The 20851-nt window shown below is 43.0% G+C and overlaps 1 protein-coding gene and 1 long non-coding RNA gene across 2 annotated transcripts in view; both read left to right on the top strand.

Moving 5' to 3' along the window:
* Positions 1 to 7366, top strand: part of LOC110531665 (fibroblast growth factor 11-like) — a 115118-nt gene extending 107752 nt beyond the window's left edge. The window contains exons 5-6 of the mRNA XM_021614984.2: positions 4987 to 5185; positions 5471 to 7366. Coding sequence (XP_021470659.2) covers positions 4987 to 5185; positions 5471 to 5613 — 342 coding nt within the window. The 3' untranslated portion in view covers positions 5614 to 7366. The remainder of the gene's footprint in view (positions 1 to 4986; positions 5186 to 5470) is intronic.
* An 11793-nt stretch (positions 7367 to 19159) lies between these two features.
* Positions 19160 to 20477, top strand: LOC118966177. The gene is made up of 3 exons (XR_005053441.1): positions 19160 to 19640; positions 19721 to 19838; positions 20039 to 20477. It is a non-coding gene; the product is annotated as an uncharacterized LOC118966177 (long non-coding RNA).
* The last annotated feature ends 374 nt before the right edge of the window (positions 20478 to 20851 follow it).

Raw genomic sequence — 20851 nt, forward strand, 5'->3', positions numbered from 1 at the left:
CTTCATGGTCGAATTGCTGCAAAGGAACCACTACCAAAGGACACCAATAAGAAGAAGAGACTTTCTTGGACCAAGAAACACGAGCAATGAACATTAGACCGGTGGAAATTTGTCCTTTGGTCTGGAGTCCAAATTGGAGATTTTTGGTTCCAACCGACGTGTCTTTGTGAGACGCGGTGTAGGTGAACGGCTGATCTCTGCATGTGTATTTCCCACCATAAAGCATGGAGGAGGAGGTGTTATGGTGTGGGAGTGCTTTGCTGGTGACACTGTCTGTGATTTTTTTTTTTTTTTACCAGCATGGGTACCACAGCATTCTGCAGCGATATACGCTATCCCATCTGATTTGGGCTTAGTGGGACTATAATTTGTTTTTCAACAGGACAATGAACCAATACACCTCCAGGCTATTTTATCAAGAAATAGAGTGATGGAGTGCTGCATCAGATGACATTGCCTCCACAATCACCCGACCTCAACCAAATTGAGAAGGTTTGGGATGAGTCGGACCGCAGAGTGAAGGAAAAGCAGCCAACAAGTGCTCCGCATATGCGGGAACACTGGAAAAGCATTCCAGGTGAAGCTGGTTGAGAGAATGCCAATAGTGTGCAAATCTGTCATCAAGACAAAGACTTTGAAGAATCTAAAATATAATATATATTTTGATTTGTTTTAACACTTTTTTTGGTTAATACATGATTCCATATGTGTTATTTCATAGTTTTGATGTCTTCAATGTAGAAGTAGTAAAAATAATGAAAAACCCTTGAATGAGAAAGTGTGTCCAAACTTTTGATGGGTACTGCAGGATGCATCCCAAATGACACCCTATTCACCTTTTTAGTGCAGTACTTTTTACCAGGAACCATAGGACTCTGGTCAAAACTAGTGTACTATATAGGGAATAGGGTTCCATTTAGGACAGCCATAGTGTTTGGGTTGGTTCCTCTTTGGGGCCATACATTGGCTCTATCTCATTTCTAATCTCCTTGCCTCCTTCTCAACCGTATTGGAGGAGATGGTCTAAAGTCCCCCCTCTCAGACCTTCTTCTCCAATGCGTTTTGAGAAGGAGGTGAGGAGATAGGATGTGAGGAATGGAGGAAAGAGGAAATAACTGCCGACTGATTGAGATGTGCTATGGGGACCTGCTGTAGAAGGTTACAGTCCCTAGTGGTTTAGAGATGAACTGGTCCCTGGACTCCACTGTAATGGAGTCATTCTGTGAACACACACACACACACACACACACACACACACAAACCCCGTTCGCTCTCCCTTCTCCGGTGTTCTGTAGGGAGTTCCCATTTAATTAAGTTAATTAATCAATTAATGGGGTTGAGCGAGGCTGTCTGGTTTGCTCTGGGCTTCTCGCTGTTAACTCAAAGACATATCTCTTTGAAGGTGTGTGTGTGTGTGTGTGTGTGTGTGTGTGTGTGTGTGTGTGTGTGTGTGTGTGTGTGTGTGTAAATGGGGGTGGGTGTGTGTGTGTTAGCCTATAAAACTCCCTCTAAAGATCCAACCGCATTTTAAGGAAGATTGCCTGGGCTGGATCTTGGTTATTGCTAAGACAATTTAATGAACTAATGATAGTGGATTAGATCACAACTTCTAAAGATTAGACCTCTACACCCCACTCTTTGCTATCAACGTTAAGTTAATGAGTGAGTCAGGAAATTCATGTGTAATTAAGGTAGCAATTGAAGTCACTGTAATTAGCTATGCAGGTGTGTATAATGGATTTATAGACGATTAAAGCATGTGTCGTTAATAATGGAGAAAGAGGAGGATGAGAGAGATAAACAGAGGGATGAAAGAGGTAAAAAGGATAATGGAGAGAGAAACAGAAGGAAGAAGAAGCGGTAAACGGTATAATGGAGAAAGAAACAGAAGGAAGAAGAAGAGGTAAACGGGATAATGGAGAGAGAAACAGAAGGAAGAAGAAGAGGTAAACAGGATAATGGAGAGAGAAACAGAAGGAAGAAGAAGAGGTAAACAGGATAATGGAGAGAGAAACAGAAGGAAGAAGAAGAAGTAAAGAGAGAGTTTAAAAGAGGGGAGGGAGAGAGAGAGGGAAGAAGTAGTAAAGGTAAACAGAGAGTTTATAGAGGGGAGGGAGAGAGAGAAAGGGAAAAAGTAGGAGAGGTAAGAATGAGAGGAAAGAAAGGAGGGAGAGATACACAGATGGATGTTGAAGAGAGGTAGAGTAAAGTCCTTATTCAGGGATTTTCTGTTCACCAGTCACATCAAGGCTCCAAATCAATCCTGCAAATTGGTTTGTTCCTCGACAAGGATACCAAATGAAGGGGGAGGAAGAGGGAGGGACGGAGAGGGAGGGACGGAGAGAGAGAAAGAGAGGAGAGGGGGAAATTCTGAGGGAGACAGAGAGCGAGAGAGTGGGAGATGGATAGAGGGAGAGAGCATATTATAGTAACTGACACATTCTTGTCAGATCCATAGATGGACAGATATATATATATATATAAATGGACCGGAGGATGATGATATAGATATAGATGGACAGGATGGTGATATAGATTTAGATGGACACCATCCTGTAAAACACCAGTCTCAACGTCAACAGTGAAGAGACGACTCTGGGATGCTGGCCTTCTGGACAGAGTTCCTCTGTCCAGTTTCTGTGTTCTTTTGCCCATCTTAATCTTTTCTTTTTATTGGCCAGTCTGAGATATTTAATCTGAAACAACCGTTTTTAGCTGTGCTAACATAATTGCAAAGTGCTTTTCTTATGATCAGTTAGCCTTTTAAAATGATACACTTATATTAGCTAACACAACGTGCCATTGGAACACAGGAGTGATGGTTGCTGATAATGGGCCTCTGTACGCCTTTGTAGATATTCCATAAAAATCAGCTGTTTCCAGCTACAATACTCATTTACAACATTAACAATGTCTACACTTGTCACGTTCTGACCTTTATTTTCCTTTGTTTTGTCTTTATTTAGTATGGTCAGGGCGTGAGGTGGGGTGGGCAGTCTATGTTTTGTGTTTCTATGTTTAGGTTTCTGTTTCGGCCTAGTATGGTTCTCAATCAGAGGCAGGTGTCATTAGTTGTCTCTGATTGAGAATCATACTTAGGTAGCCTGGGTTTCACTGTTGGTTTGTGGGTGTTTGTTTCCGTGTCTGTGTGTCGCCACACGGTACTGTTTCGTTTTCGTTCATGGTCACATTTATTGTTTTGTATTTCTTAGTGTTCAGTTTATGTTTTATAATAAATGATGTGGACACTTACCACGCTGCGTTTTGGTCCGATCCCTGCTGCACCTACCTCTTCAGACGAAGAGGAGGAAATCTGCCGTTACAAAACTCTATTTCTGATCATTTTTACGTTATTTTAATGGACAAAAAAATTGCTTTATAGGTATAGATGTGGATGGACAAGATGGTGATATAGATGGACAGGATGGTGGTATAGATATAGATGGACAGGATGGTGATATAGATGGACAGGAGGGTGACGTAGATGGACAGGAGGGTGACGTAGATGGACAGGATGGTGGTATAGATATAGATGGACAGGATGGTGATATAGATGGACAGGACGGTGACATAGATGGACAGGATGTTGATATAGATTTAGATGGACAGGATGGTGATATAGATATAGATGGACAGGATGTTGATATACATGGACAGGATGGTGATATAGATGGACAGGATGGTAACAAACATGGACAAGATGGTGATATAGATGGACAGGATGGTGACAAAGATGGACAGGATGGTGATATAGATGGACAGGAGGTTGAAGTAGATGGACAGGACGGTGACATAGATGGACAGGATGTTGATATAGATATAGATGGACAGGATGGTGATATAGATATAGATGGACAGGATGGTGACAAAGATGGACAGGATGGTGATATAGATATAGATGGACAGGATGGTGATATAGATATAGATGGACAGGATGGTGACAAAGATGGACAGGATGGTGATATAGATATAGATTGAGAGGATGGTGATATAGATATAGATATGGATGGACAGGATGGTGATATAGATATAGATGGACAGGATGGTGATATAGATGGACAGGATGGTGACAGATAGCCTCTGTGTGTGTGTGTGTGTGTGCGCGTGCGCGTGTGTGTGAGTGTGAGCGTGCACGTGCTCGTGTTGTGTTCATTTTGCGCAACAGACACAGATCCTCCCCTAACCCTGTCACAAGGAAATGTGGGCTCCGTTCTGCGCAATTCCCCATCTGAGCCTTTGGAATTTGAAATTAAATATATGGAATCAAAATATTTGTCAGCACTTTCAATCTGTTGTTCTTGTCCACTGATCTGGAGTGTGTAGTGAGTGAGTGAGTGAGTGAGTGAGTGAGTGAGTGAGTGAGTGAGTGAGTGAGTGAGTGCATTTGTGAGTGTGTGAGTTAGAGCATGAGTGAGTGTGTGAGTGAGTTAGAGCATGAGTTAGAGCGTGAGTGAGTGTGTGAGTGAGTGAGTGTGTGAGTGAGTGAGTGTGTGAGTGAGTGAGTGAGTGAGTGAGTGAGTGAGTGAGTGTGTGAGTGAGTTAAAGCATTAGTGAGTGAGTGAGTGAGTGAGTGAGTGAGTGAGTGAGTGAGTGAGTGAGTGAGTGAGTGAGTGAGTGAGTGAGTGTGTGAGTGAGTGAGTGAGTTAGTGTGTGAGTGAATTAGAGCATGAGTGAGTGTGTGAGTGAGTGAGTGTGTGAGTGAGTGAATTAGAGCATGAGTGAGTGTGTGAGTGAGTGAGTGTGTGAGTGAGTGAATTAGAGCATGAGTGAGTGTGTGAGTGAGTGAGTGTGTGAGTGAGTTAGAGCATTAGTGAGTGTGTAAGTGAGTGAGTGTGTGAGTGAGTTAGAGCATTAGTGAGTGTGTAAGTGTGTGAGTGAGTTAGAGCATGAGTGAGTGTGTGAGTGCGCTACATCTGCTTATCTGTGTTTGTGTTCCCCATGTGCTCATCTATGAATATCAGTGTGTCTCTGTCTTCTAATCTACAGGAATACTTCACCCCAGAGTGCAAGTTCAAAGAGAGTGTGTTTGAGAACTACTACGTGACGTACTCGTCAATCCTGTACCGGCAGACCCAGTCGGGCAGGGCCTGGTACATCGGCATCAACCGGGACGGACAGGTCATGAAGGGCAACAGGGTCAAGAAGACCAAAGGGGCGGCCCACTTCCTGCCCAAACTCATAGAAGGTAGGCTACTATTCCCAGACATCCCAGACATAGGACATGCTGGAACATTTGTAACGTTGTGGGCAGCAAGCGGTCTTTCTGCAAAGACCAGTTGGCTACTGTAGATGTTGCTCAGGTCTCATTTAAAAATAGATTTGTTCAGCTCAATGTTACTGTCTCTCTCCTCTCTCACTTATTTTTTCCCATCCTTTTATCCAATCCCTTCCTTCTCTCCCTCCCCCTATTTCCACCCTCTTCCTCCCTTCCTCCTCCTCCCCTCCTCCCTCCCTTCTCTCCCCCATACAGTGGCAATGTACAGGGAGCCTTCGCTGCATGAAGTGGTGGTGGTCGCCGAGCTGAGTCCGCCCAGAAAAACGGCCAAGACCTCCGATTCGCCCGTGCTGCAGAACGGCAAGAAAGACCCGCCCTCCAAAACCAAAACTTCCTAGCGCATGGAGAAGACAGGGGGCAATGGGCACTGACTGGCACTGGCACTGACTGGCGAACAAAGTCTTCCTGTTTTTATTACAAAGGGGGGTCACCGTCAAATGTTTCCCCCTTGCCCCACCGAGCAGCGCGTAGAGGGGGCCGTATTGTTCTATATTCCCACAGGTTTCATCCTAATGTAAGGTTGACCAAGGATGTGAAATTTCACTCTATTCCGTTTATAGTGCACTACTTCTGACCAAAGCTTGCACAGGACTCTGGTCAAAAGTAGTGCACTATAAAGGGAATTTGGGTGCCACATGGGACGTGTCCCCAAACACCCTGTTGTTCTCTTCACATCTGTTACCAGGTGTTCTCTGTCCGTCAGCACCTTTGTGACCATAGCGATCCCCTCCATACTTAAGCAATGATGTGGAGGTTCTCTTTTCTTTTTTTCTTTTTCTCGTTCACCTTTGGTGAAATTTGATTAGTTTGTGACACGGAGTCAATTTTCCACTCGGCAGCACAAGAGAAACTTCCTCGTTCTTCTCTAGGGCTGTTAACAGCAGCTCTCTAATCAAAATCTCCCATACCTCTTTAAAGAGAGAGAGGAACCTCCCCACTGCACTGCATTGAACTACACACATACACACACACACACACACACCCTTCTGAGAGAGAGTGGTGATTGTGTGCGGGTCAGGGCTTAAGGAATGGTAATGACACCATCAGTGAGATGGTGTTGGTCTCTGAGAATCTGTTTGCAATACACCCTCCTATCACTACAACACAATGTATCATTTCTCTAGCTCATGCCTTCAGTCAGGGAGATACATACTGTTGGGCCCACAGCAGGTCAGTGGCACCTTAATTGGGGTGGACGGGCTCGTGGTAATGGCTGGAGCGGAATGAGTGGAATGGTAGCAAATGTGTTTTCATGTGTTTGATGCCATTCCATTTGCTCCGTTCTGGGCATTATTATGAGCCATCCTCCCCTCAGCAGCCTCCTGTGTCGTAGGCCTATTGTGGTTTTGTTTGAGTGTTTTTGTAGTTGTGTATGTTATTGCAGGACAGTTGTGGTTCTTTCCTGAGGGCTACAGCCTCTTTATGGAATTATCAGGCCAAACAGACTGGCACCCAGGCTAATAACCTCCTGGTTCCATGTTTATTTCTGATGTTGATCTCAACTTCAGATGTAATAACCAACTAGTATGCACTGAACCTCATCAACACATGATCCAGTATCCTGAGCAGATCGTAGTTATTACGAGCCTCCTTTACTGCACGCTACACCATCATGTCTGGTCATTGCCCACAGCAACGTCATTGTTGTACAGTATGAAATCTGTTGTTGTTTTGTTGACGTTGACAGCGCCAGTTACAGGTTGCTAATTCTCGATGGCTGCATCCGAAAAGGTACCGACCAGAGCTCTGGTCAAAGGTCACGCAGTACAGGGAATACGGTGCCTGTCGTTGACATGCGTCTACAAGACTATGATGTTTTTATTTTATTTTACCGTGATGTGGTTACAGGAGGGATTTGAGTTCCCATCCCAAATGGAATGTTAGGTCACACTTTATTTGGAGAATCCGGATTTATGGTCATACTGTCAACAAACTATCTGTTGATGAGCAACTACTTGGTAAGGTTACAATTTGGGTTAGAATAAGGGTACGGTTAGGGTTTAAGTTAAGTTTAGGGTTAGGATAAGGGTAAGGGTAAGGTTTAGGGTTTAAGTTAAGTTTAGGGTTAGGATAAGGGTAAGGGTAAGGTTTAGGGTTTAAGTTAAGTTTAGGGTTAGGATAAGGGTTAAGGTTAAGGTTAGTTAGGGTTAGAATAAGGGTAAGGGTAAGGTTTAGGGTTTAAGTTAAGTTTAGGGTTAGAATAAGGGTAAGGGTAAGGTTAGGGTTTAAGTTAAGTTTAGGGTTAGGATAAGGGTTAAGGTTAAGGTTAGTTAGGGTTAGAGTTCGAGCTAGGGTTAGTAGATAGTTACAGATGGACTATCCAAATAAAGTGTTACCGCAAACTATTTCCTACATAGCCCTATGGGGCCTGATCAAAAGTAGTGCACTATGTAGGGAATAGGGTGCCATTTGGGAGGCAGAGAGCTAGGGCAGAGTGGTAGATGGAGGAGAGATTCACTACTTTAGAGTGAGTGGGCTTGTTTGCGGTGGTGGAAAAAGTACTCAACTTTCATACTTGAGTCAAAGTAAAGAAACCTTAATATAAAATGACTCAAGTAAAAGTAAATGTCACCCAGTGAAATTCTACTTGAGTAAAAGTCTAAAAGTACTTGGTTTAAAATGTACTTAAGGATCAAAAGTAAAAGCATAAATCATTTCAAATTCCTTATATTAAGGAAACCAGACGGCACCATTTTCTTTTTTTAATTTCTGGAAAGTCAGGGGCACACTCCAACACTCAGACATCATTTACAAATGAAGCATGTGTGTTTAGTGAGTCTGCCAGATCAGAGGCAGTAGGGATGACCAGGGATGTTTGGTTGATAAGTGCGTGAATTTGACTATTTTCCTGTCCTGCTAAGCACTCAAAATATAACAAGTACTTTTGGGTGTCAAGAGAAATGTATGTAGTAAAAAGTTCAATATTTAAAACTAGGAATATAGTAAAGTAAAAGTAGTCAAAAATATAAATAGTAAAGTACAGATATCGCAAAAACAAATTAACTAGTACTTTAAAGTATTTTTACTTAAGTACTTTACACCACTACTTAAGCCAGAGGAGAGAAAGGGAGGAACGAGGCTTCAGAGAGAATTATAGGAATTACGATGGCTTCTTCCAGACCTGGTAATCCTAAATAAGGTGCTGACACCAGGCATCTTCATCTCTCTCTCTCTCTCTCTCTCTCTCTCTCTCTCTCTCTCTCTCTCTCTCTCTCTCTCTCTCTCTCTCTCTCTCTCTCTCTCTCTCTCTCTCTCTCTCTCTCTCTCTCTCTCTCTCTCTCTCTCTCTCTCTCTCTCTCTCTCTCTCTCTCTCTCTCTCTCTCTCTGTTGTGAAAGTGTGTGAGCTGTAACACGACAGTGTCTGTTAGGGTAGCAGGCTGTCTGTCTGTTATGCTAGCAGGCTGTCTGTCTGTTATGCTAGCAGGCTGTCTGTCTGTTAGGCTAGCAGGCTGTCTGTCTGTTATGCTAGCAGGCTGTCTGTCTGTTATGCTAGCAGGCTGTCTGTCTGTTAGGCTAGCAGGCTGTCTGTCTGTTAGGCTAGCAGGCTGTCTGTCTGTTAGGCTAGCAGGCTGTCTGTCTGTTAGGCTAGCAGGCTGTCTGTCTGTTAGGCTAGCAGGCTGTCTGTTTGTTATGCTAGCAGGCTGTCTGTTTGTTATGCTAGCAGGCTGTCTGTTTGTTATGCTAGCAGGCTGTCTGTCAGACTTTCTGGTTCTCACTGATTCAGACTATTCACTTCAATTAAGCAATTAAATAGGGCTTCTGATTTATGTATTTGGGAAGCCCGGTTGCTGAGCCTAAAGGCCTATGATCACACACACACACACACACACACATACACACACACACACACATCTGACCCACTGATTCCACAAGCTAATTCCAAGCATGTCCAATTATAGAAAGGTTCTGAGAACATGAGTCTCTAGGAAGATTCCTTCTGCCTCAGATTAGAACTAAATGGTGTGAGACTGTCAGGAAAGGGGGATGAGGAGATGGAGGGGATGAGAGGAGTAGAGTGGGGAGGAGGCGATGGAAAAGAGGAGGGGATGATAGGGGAGGAGTGGAATGGAGTGGGAGGGAGATGGATGAGAGGAGGGGAGTGGAATGGGGAGGAGGGGATGAAAGGGGAGGAGTGGAGTGGGGAGGAGGAGAGGAGGGGATGGAGCAGAAGAGTGTATGCGAGGGGAGGAGGGGTGGGGATGAGAGGGGAGGAGTGGAGTGGGGAGGAGGAGGAGATGATCGAGAGGAGAGGAGTGGAGCGGAGGGGAGGAGAGGAGAAAACAATAGGTTACTTTAAATGAGCGCTTCCGCTGGTTTATCAAACCGGTCAATGTTGAATAAGGCCAGTGAATCCATAAATTGGATATACTGTATGTAAAATAGCCATGAATCCTGTGATTTTTACAGTTTTATTTAAGGGCTGGGGAAATCTATGTTGCAATACATTATGTATCAACCACTGTCTGTGCATGCATTACATTATTTTACATCACAACTCTGAATGCACACCCTCCACAAGCATTACTATTAACAATGAGAAAAGAAAGCGAGTTAAGGGCTAATGCTAAGCTAGTCCCTGACTAGCTGATATGGTGATCAAATTTTATTTGTCACATACACGTGTTTAGCAGATGTTATTGCGTGTAGCGAAATGCTTGATGATGATTTGATGATGTTGTGCCAGTACAACACTGGCACTCTAGCAAGTTGAGATTACATTACAGTGAGCACTGAATGTGTGTGTGTGTGTGTTGTCATCTGCTTGTGTATGTCATGTTACATACAGTATGATTGGTGTGTGTTCATAAAGGTGTGTCAGTGTAGGAGTAAGTGCAATTTTACACCAAATGTAATCCCGTTTGTTTTAACCCTTCAAATGGTTACACAACGTGTGTGTGTTTATACATACAGGACAGGTACAGTATATCTACGAGCACACAAGGTGTGAGCACCTGTATGAGCAGATATGTAGCCACAGGGCGCTGCTATGCTGGTGTGTAGGTTATGGAGTGTAGGATTGTACTGAGCTTCCATCTTATACAGAATCAAACATGCACGCGCACTCACAAACACACACAAAGTCATTTTCATTATAATGAACCTGACTTATTCAACAAACAAACAAGTTTTCATTTATTTACATATGCCTGTAGGTTGCAATAATGAATATAGAATGAACAATAGCTCATTGGAAATAGTACAACGCTACAGTAAAACACATGCGAGGATAATGTAGTTATTCAGATGAGCACCAGTGTTGTTTTAGGCCCCCCAGGTGTTTGCAGTGTTTTTCACTTTCTTCTGTTAGATGCAGAGTGGGGGAACAACAACGGTGTTCATGGAGTTGCAAGAGTTGTAGTGCTTCTCCACTGAGGAGAGTGTGTGAAGTCCTCACAAGGATAGTAAAAAAAAGGACAATTCAGACAAATGGGGACATTTTCGCAATTTTAGGCTTAGGCGTTAGGTTTAAGGTTACAATTAGGGTTAGAATTAGGGTAAGGAATTTGGGGGTTTGGGGTTAAGGTTAGGGTTAGGTTTAATAGGGTTACGTGTTAGGGAATTAGGATTTTGAACGGGAATCAACTGTTTGGCCCCCACGAGGATGGTGTGGTTCGTGTTGTGCTGTGTTTTTGCCATGTTCAAAGTGTTCCCTGATCCACTGAAGTGTTGAATACATCTAAGAACAGACATACTCCTCCTCTCTCTTTTCTTCCATGTCTCTCCATATCCCTTGCCTTCCTTCGGGGAGTTAGCTATCACTTCATGTCATTCAGCATGAATTACTGTGTCTTTGGACGGCCATTCATCTCTTCTTTACCTCTCCATCCCATGTATTACCTGACCATAAATTGATCAGAGAGATCAAGAGCTGGATTTACAGCTGTTAAGCTCCCCATAAAGTGCCCCTGGATTCTATTTTAAATGCAAAATATCCTCCCTTTTGAGAGCGTATTATATTATATTAATACTTTTCACTCTACATTTGTAAGTGGGAGAGAGAGACCGTGTGGATGCTTGTGCAATAGAGAGTTCAAATGTGTGTGTATGTGCGTGTGAGATATGGTTATTCAATAGGGTTAAGCGATGGAGGTTCACCCACTCCGTTTGCCCGGTGTTATCAGGGGGTCTTTTCTCCTTCCATCTTTCCCTCCTTCTCTCCCCAGTCAGTACACACTGAGAGAGAGAGAGAGAACTGCAGTGTAGGTCATCTGGAGTCCTGGAGGACTCAAAGGAGAGGGAGGGGGGCAACTAACTCTTGCCCACTCGGCCACACTTTGAAGTTTCACTTCCTCTTCTGATCCGTCTCCCAAACACAACTTCCCTACAACCCTTATGAAGAGGGTGTGAGAGTGTGTGTGTAACTTCTACGCACACTCCTCTCTGCATCTCATCCGTCTGTCTATCTCTGTGTACTGCCTACAGGTACTGTAGCAATGTGTGAAAATGTGTCCATTCACTCTGTCTCTGTGTGTGTGTGCGCTTGTGAGTGAGGAGAGGTAAACATCAAGACGCCAAATCAATGAGAACTAGTCGTTGGGCAGAAAGGAAGAAACTTCATTAAAAGATGCAACACAGGTTATACAGTATATCTACGAGAGTGTTAAACAAATTAGCAAATGTGTTTTGTCAGACCTTTAACTTTTAAAAACGTTTTTCCATGTTTGTTTGTGATCGGAGTTGCTGTTGCATGTGTCTGTGTGTGTTACTTTGGGGTGTAGTCCTTCTTCCCACATCTGCAATGCAGCAGAAAAGAGACACAAAATGGAAAGAGAAAAGCTCACATGCTTTGACAAAATAACTAAGTCAAGGTCCCGTTCTCAGATATTTTGTTTCTGAAGCTGCTTGACAAAATAGTTTTCTATTGAGGCCCTGACCCAACCCAGCCCTGAGTTTAATGCTAAAATACCACTGGCCAGTAGCTATCTCCAATCTCTGTTAGTCCTCAGAGTAGTGCTGCATTTTAAAGGTACAGTCCTGTCCTGAAGCACATCTGCAATGCACACACAGCACTTCTGCATGTCGGGCTGGGCCGGCGCAGATGTGAATCACAGAGGTCACCTTTAAAATAGGAGCTAAGCTGGGGAGCTGCCCCACCACTGAGGTACTGCATACTGTTTGTCTCAATGGGCTTTTTCTGGTTAAATAAATAAATACCAGGCCTGGGTTCAATAGTATTTGGAATCATTACAAATACTTCATGTGGGCTTGATTGAGCTGTCCTGGCACAATGGAAGTAATAGAATACCGGCAAGAATGCAAACCCTACCCTTATGGCACTGCAGGCAGACTAGGGCAAACAAATGCTGTTTGAATGGTATTTGAGCCTAGGCCTGCTGCACAGTAACTACTGTGGTCTGATGGTATGCTGAAAATGTATTACTGTTTTTTAAAGTGGGATCTTGTTGGTGAAGACTGAGATTGATTGTCATGGGGGTATGTTGTTGGGGTTATTGTGACTGTTGTAAAGAATGTACTTTTGGGGGATTCTGTCGATAGCATTGGAGTTGTTTAATGTATATATCTTAGTTGGTCCATCCATGTATGTTTCTTTCTTGATTTGATCTTGTTTTTGTTCTGTTTTTCAATACATATCCATGTCTGGTTTCAAATCGGACTCTGATGTGTACCGCCAACCCAACACTGAACCCCAACTCCACAATGTAAACAAAAAGGCAAAGAGAAAAGTAACATTTTAGTGAGTGATTGTGTGTAAAGACGGAAGGATATTCATCTTTTGGCTACTATGTCTTCCGGAGCCCTAGTACCCCTCGCCATGGATACAGACCTCTCAATCAAACTGGATGACCTCTGACCTATGAACCCTGAGAGGAATCTAACTGGCTCTCCAGCAGCATGCAGACTGCTCATTCACTGTCTCTCTCTCTCTATCTCTCTCTCTCTCTCACACACACACACACACACACACACCGTATAACCCACGTGTGTGATTCTGCCATTGATAAAAGGGGTCTGCTTTGTACATTGGAGCCCCCTACAGTTTTGTATTGCATGGATGATCCAAGTTATTGTGATGATGATGACTATGATGATGATGATGAAGTCTTCCAAAAAGGGATTTTATGAAATTCTCCACATTACTTGTTTCATGTCTTCCAATGAAAAATCAGTACTTCAGTCTTCCAGCTAACAACAAAACCACGATGACACTATTTTTGTACCAAAACAATGGGACTATCATATCCATGGAAACGTGGAAGGGGGGGGGGGGGGGGGGGTCAGATGTGCATCGCAGTGTGCCCCCTGTTGCACACAAAGAGGACAACAACACCATACCATCTAAAAGCAAAACACCGAACCATGTATCACCGAAAAAACAGAGAATGGGACAATAAAGGAATAGAGATCTATCTAAGGCTGTTTTGAGCACTATAGCCTACGGCAGTGGAGAGAGTCACAGATGGACTGTACTACAAGCATGCATGCGTCCAACATTTACAGGATACATCAAAAAAGAAAGACAAGGAGTCCTATATTTACTCCCCCCCCCTCCCTTCCCCCAAAACACACTCTACTCCTTGAACCCTTGTCTTCTCTGCTTTTGCAATATGATCTGTATTCATTTCCATAATAACTTACACAAAGTCAAGGGAGACATGTTATTGGATATAATTGAATAAAATATAATATATTTGTATGATTGTAAAAAAAAAAAAACTGGTCTCATGTGTCTTTGAATTGTGTACTGCGCTTTCTTCCATAGCCTGCTTGTTACAAATAGGCCTATGCAAATAAACAAGATTATTCTGATTTTTCAGGGTTATTACTGTGTTCACCAATAACTCATTTCTTGACGTTTATTTTTGCATATGACTAGCTTACATAATCAAGACATCATTGCTGGTCATATCTGATAGATCAATAATCGGATTCCTTATTCAATGTCTGCTCCCCATCAGATGCAACCTAACCTATCTTTATGGGCTAGTGATATCCGGGATCCATGGAATGTACAACTCTGACATCACTCCATTGAAGTTTAAATTGAAAAAGATTAAGGTAAGGGTTAAGATTTTAGGGTTAGGTGAGGATTAAGGTTAGGGTAAGGTTAGGATGAGGGTTATGGTTAGGGTGAGGGTTAAGGTTAGGTAAGGGGACAAAAACGTACCCACAAGGAGTACAGGGTGCACGAGCACATAGACAATTACCCCACTTATTTTATGAACTTCTAGTTAAAACCAAAATTCAATTTTAATACATTGTAAAAATAGATGAAGTGGTCCCAGAACACTCAAATCTTCCAACCAGAATAAAGGGTAGTTAGTTTCCTGTAATGTTTGTTAGTGGTCACTAACTAATTACTATCCACAGTGAACTTTAAAAACATAACAAATATGAAAGGATAAATTAATAAATAAATATATATATATATTATTTATTTTTAGCCTCAAAAGGTTGTAAGTACTGATGTTGGCAACTATACATAAATAAGTGCTAATTGTTGAAACAAGTGCAATAAGAGGAGGGGTAGAATTCAAAATAGCCTCCTTTCAAATTCAAAAGAGGAAAACCTATATTCTGTTACCATGCAAATCACAAAAACAACACAAAGAAATCCCATGAAGATTATGTAAGAAATATTTTTAATAGAGGATCTATTAAAATTGTGTTAGAGGTTAATTGGTAGTATATATAGTAGTGCCACCCCACACAAACAACATGTTGTAAAAAATGATAATCTAGATGGAGTAATATCAATGGGACTCTTGTCAATCTCATTGAGACCGGTGGGGGCAAGTCATTTGTTATTCACCTTTTCTCTGCTGCCAATCTTTGGGCCTTGGACCACCCCACCCCCAACTCGAGGCCAGCGATAGATAGATATGTTATTTTTTCCATGTGTATGAAAGTGTACATATGATTCTGTAATTTCATCCACTCTCTCTTTGTAATACATGTGTTGTTTTAGACATTTCAGCAATTTATTTTTGGTTTCTCCGACATACAGTTTGTTACATTCTTTACATTCTATCAAATAGACAAGATTGGATGACTCCAGCTGGAAGTTCTGCCAAACCGGAGCCCCCATTCCCGTATATTTATTTTGCAGGTGTTTCCCACATCTAAAATGAGGATTAACCTGCACTTTCCCACTACCTATGGAAGCATTCAACCAAGATGTCGTCGAGGTTCTTGTTTCTCCTAAACGCTGAAATGAAGTTCAACGGTTTCAAGGGCTCAAAACGATTCTGTGTCTCCTCAAAATGTTTCTTAACAATAAAGTTAAGCTCCATTGAGGGTTTCGAAAAACTTGTTACAAATGGAGTAATGTCGAACTCATTGGAATGGCTAGGAGGTTCCCCACGCTCGAGGTCCCTCTTCACTTCTGCTTTGACTGTCCATACGAATCTCTTGGTGTAGCCCCATATGTCTGAGTGCTTTAATTGCCTACCTATGCTGTTAGTGTCTTAACGACCGTTCCACAGGTGCATGTTCATTAATTGGTTATGGTTCATTCAACATGGGAAACAGTGCTGGAACCCTTTAAAATGAAGATCTGTGAAGGTATTCCGTTTTTTATAAATGATCTTTGAAAGACTGAGAAAGTTACTTTTAGTCTAGTTTTGATGTCTTCTCTATTATTCTACAACGTAGAAACGAAAAAACCCTTGAATGAGTAGGTGTGTCCAAACTTTTGACTGATACTGTACAGTGTGTATATACATTCACATTACGCAGACATTGACATTATACATGTTATATTGGACATATTAGACATGCATACACACACACACACACACACACACGCGCATGCACCCAACCACACACACTCCACCCCACCCTCCTCCTCTCCCGTGGCTACACACCACAGAGGACACAACAGAGTTCTGTGGTCAGGTTAATGTGACACAGAGGGGATTTGTAGAGCCTATTGGATTATTTGGGAAGTTACTGAATGGAAGGAATGTACAAAAAGGGATTCTGTGTGTTAACGTTAGCTGGCCTGTGTCATTCACCAGTTAATGAATTCTAATGGTGATTCGTCTCTCGTTTCCTTTCTGAGGAGACAGGGAGCCCTGAAGTGATGCTCCCATTGTGTTACAGTACAATGTAAAAAAAAAACATATTGATGAATTAGACAAAAATTGCCAAATTAACCATTAAAACACTCACTCCTACTGACAAACAGATGGAGAAATGTACATACAATGCTCCTAGCTGTAAAGGTAACTTCAGCAAGTGACTTAACAAAGGTGCAGAAAGGACAGGATTCAGGCTGTTTTCACACTGTAAGTGTTCGTGCCACAAGGATGGTGTGTGTCTTTGCTTGCATGTGTGTGTGAGAACTTGAGGAGCTCCATAGAGACACACAGAGCTGAGCCGAGACTGAGTGAGACACTTTACATTCAGAGCCCCAGGGAGCTGGGCTTAAATGTGTCCTTGTACAGTCTGTGTATTGTGCTGCTATGCATGGCCACTTCTCTCACAGTGTGACCCTCTCTCTCTCTAACTCCTCTCCCACAGAAGCCAAGAGAGGAACACGTTCACAGGCATGTGGGTTTTCACTAGCTGTGTGTGTGTGTGTGTGTGTGTGTGTGTGTGTGTGTGTGTGTGTGTGTGTGTGTGTGTGTGCGCATGCATGTACCTGTGCGCATGCATGTGTGTGTGTGTGTGTGTGTGTGTGTGTGATCACCCATGAGAGGCTGTGTGTGTAGGAAGAATAAGGGAAGGAAGAGGAAGGGTATAGGAGAACTACACCATCTCTGCACACTGATAGACTCAAATGAGAGTTGTCGAAAGCATTCCACAGGGATGCTGGCCCATGTTGACGCCAAAGATTCCCACAGGCTGGTGGTGGACCATTCTTGATACACACAGGAAACTGTTGAGTGTGAAAAACCCAGCAGTGTTGCAGTTCTTGACACAAACCGGTGACACAAACCTACTACCATACCCTGTTCATAGGCACTTAAATATTTTGTCTTGCCCATTCATCCTCTGAATGGCATGCACAATCCATGTCTCAATTGTCTCAAGGCTTAAAAATGATTATTTAACCTGTCTCCTCCCCTTCATCTACACTGACTGAAGTGGATTAAACAAGCGACATCAATAAGGGATAATAGCTTTCACCTGGTTTCACCTGGTCAGTCTATGCCATGGAAAGAGCAGGTGTCCATAATGTTTTGTAGCCTACTCTGTATATGTGTTACGGATACAGGTATCCTGGGTGTGTGTGTATCCTGTGTTATTTTCTCTCCTTCTCCCCTCACAGGTGAAAATCATCACTCCCCAATCAGTCACCAATCATCAATCAGAAGACACACCTCCTCCTGTTTCCTACCCAATCACAGTTCCTTTCCCTTGGTTTAAAAACCCTGTCAGTTGTTTGCTCTAGAGCGCAATCTCTCTGTAAATGCCATATGTCTGTAGATTGCTCTGTTTCACCCTCTCCTACTATGTCTCTCTATCGCTCTTTATGTATTGAGCTCTCTTTTGTTTGAGCACCTGCATATCACTTTGTCCTCACCTGTGAGTATTGATTTTGGTAATGGTGTTTGATTGCTGGTGGGAAAAGGGGGAACCAAGACAAGTCGCCCATGGGCATACACTACCCGTAGGTAAACTTAGTTAAAAACACTAGTTAGAACTGGGCGGACCACCCACTGTATTTTTGGTTAGTTAGCGGTTGTTGAAATAGGCTAGTCTAGTTTAGGGGTGTTTTGGATGCTTATTGTTTCTTTCCTTGGGTCCAGCTCAGCTCCTTTTCCTGCCCCCCCCCCCCCATTACCGTGTGTTTTCTAATAAACCATGTGTTTGACAGTAATTTGTCTGTGGTTATTTCGTTCTCACTTTTACTTTTTCACTATTATAATGTGCATGAGTTATGTTACAGGTCTCGTTACCATCTCCCCTAGACTGTCGAGCCAAAAGGGATTCGTAACAATATGGTTCTATAAATGAAGACTATATCAATACATTCATCTGTTCAAACGATTATTATGAGGCTAAACTGATCCTAAATATGTTCCAATGTGTGGTAAGCGTTCTAGTACATTTAATACATAATTATTACACTGATCCTAGATCTGTGCTATTTCACCAGCATCGGGCGGCAGGTAGAAGTTGAAAATGGATGCAGGGGATGATGTTGATGACGTAGTAAAGAGGCTTCCTCTCGATGATGAGGTAGAAGGTGAGGCCTTCATACAGGCCATCACGGTTTGCGTTCTTCCTGCTGGGCAGGTGACGGATGTACCACTCACCACTCTCTGGAGACATATGGTGTACATTATGTATTAGTGTAGGAAAGTGACTTTGGAAACCACATTGAGCATAGGGTGTGTGTATGTGTGTCGTGTGTCTGATGTATCACTCGCCACTCTCAATACTAGGGGTGTGCTGAGCAATTCTCTGGATACGATTATGATCAGTGTTTTTTTTTGTAATTATCCGTGATTAGATTTATTTTGGGTGCCAGGAAGCAGCTTTCTCGTGTCAGTCAGTCAAAAGCGTTTCTAAACCCTTGTCACGATCGTCTGAATGAATGGACCAAGGCGCAGCGCACTTAGAGTTCCACATGTTAAATAAATATGAAACTCACCAAAAACAATACAGAAGAAACCGAAACGTGACGTTCTGGGCTGCTCACAGGCAGCTATACAAAAACAAGATCCCACAAACAGCTGGGAAAAGGCAGCCTAAATATGATCCCCAATCAGAGACAACGATAGACAGCTGCCTCTGATTGGGAACCATACCAGGCCAACAAAGAAATAGAGAACATAGATTGCCCGCCCTAGTCACACCCTGACCTAACCAAATAGAGAAAAGGATCTCTAAGGTCAGGGCGTGACAACCCTAATGTACATGGGCAAGGTTCTACGTGGTCTGAATAACTCAACTGGCTTGTTTGCCAGTCTGTAAAGAGAGAGGGCTGCTCTGATTGGACAGAGTGAAGCTGTATTTCTCTGTCCACTCGCTTCATAAATTCACCCGATCACTTTTCCAAGCATGTTCGCGTTCTGATCGTTTAGATGGCTGCAGCTTGTTACTGTAATAAATCACACGGCGAGGATGTTTGCTATCAAGCTATCAATGTGTTTAACATCTAACAAGAGGGAAAAACATGAAACGCTGCTGCACATTCTGACTGAGTGAAAGCAAACTTGAGGACACACAGACACACACACACACACACCCACCCCTCCACACGCTGCTCCTAATCTGCAGCTTTTTTGCAGTAAGAACGTGCAGGGAGGTATTTTGCATATTAGGCTTATTCAAAAACAAGTATCACAAGTATCATCTGAGCCGATCCGACGGCCAACTGTCAACTTACGGATACGAATGCGAGGATGGCCATGTCGGCACACCCCTACTCAATCCCCTTCTCGTCCAGGATGTGTGTGTGTGTGTGTGTGTGTGTCTTCTCATATCGTCATCACTGAAGCCCTCATCACATTGTATCTCTTTGATCTGCAGGTCCACCTCTGATGTAGGTGTAGGTCTAGAACACCATGGTGCAGTTCTGCCGGTCAACGGGAAGTACGCCACCTGGACACAGGAAACAGGAAGAGGAGGGGGTGTTACGACAAAGAAGGTAACAGACACATGGAAATGTAAAACTGTGTGTGTGGTTGTCTGCGTATGTGTGTGTCTGTGCGTCCATTTATGAACGTGTACGCACATGAATTCGGCGTGTGTGTGTGTGACAGTGTATGTGTACATGTGTACGTACATTTGTGTGTGTGTTTGTGTTTGCTCACTCGTGCATATGTGTGTGTCACCTTGACCCCACAGGGGCTGCAGAAGAGGGCAAGGGGAGACCAGGTCACCCTCCCACTACTATAAGCCTGGATAGCCACACGGAGGGCCACATCAAACACACCATCATTACTGCAGAACGAGAGAAAGGGAGGGAGGGGAGAGGGATGGAGGGAGGGAAGGGAGGAGGAGAGAGAGTGCAGAGAGAGAGATTGAGAAAAAGAGAGAGTTAGAAACAGAAGAATACCATTCTCACTGTACATGAGAGCTATTCTGTCTATAGGACTGTACACTATTAGAAATAAGCTTCTATCTAAGTACCTAAATGGGTTATTTGGCTGTTCCCATTTAATAACCCTTTTGGTTCCAGGCAGAACCATTTTGAGTTCCATGTAGAACCCTTTCTTCAGAGAGTTCTACATGAAACCCAAAGGGTTCTCCTATGTGGACAGAAGATTAAGGTTCTCTAGTGTCCGTGAGTTATTTACTCAAAATTACATCCTAACAATATGCACTATACACACACGTACACATATATTTTGTATTGTAGATATGTGGTGGTGGAATAGGAGCCTGAGTGCACACAGTGTGTTGTAAAATCTGTGAATTTATTGTAATGTTTTTAAAATTGTATAAATGCCATAATTTTGCCAAGGCAGCAGCTAATGGGGATCCATAATAAATACAAATACTCATTCAGTCGGTGTGGAGGCTCCCGTTAACTGTGCTGTAAATATCCCCTCCGCTCCATTCATCACTGCTTTATAGGTAATTAAGCAGCACTGCTCCCCAATAACAGAGCCATTGTCTCCGCACCGAGAACCGCTTAGATAACGCTCCAGCTAGGAA

The sequence above is a fragment of the Oncorhynchus mykiss genome, chromosome 9 (assembly GCF_013265735.2).
Source record: "Oncorhynchus mykiss isolate Arlee chromosome 9, USDA_OmykA_1.1, whole genome shotgun sequence".
In the NCBI taxonomy this organism is placed as follows: domain Eukaryota; kingdom Metazoa; phylum Chordata; class Actinopteri; order Salmoniformes; family Salmonidae; genus Oncorhynchus; species Oncorhynchus mykiss.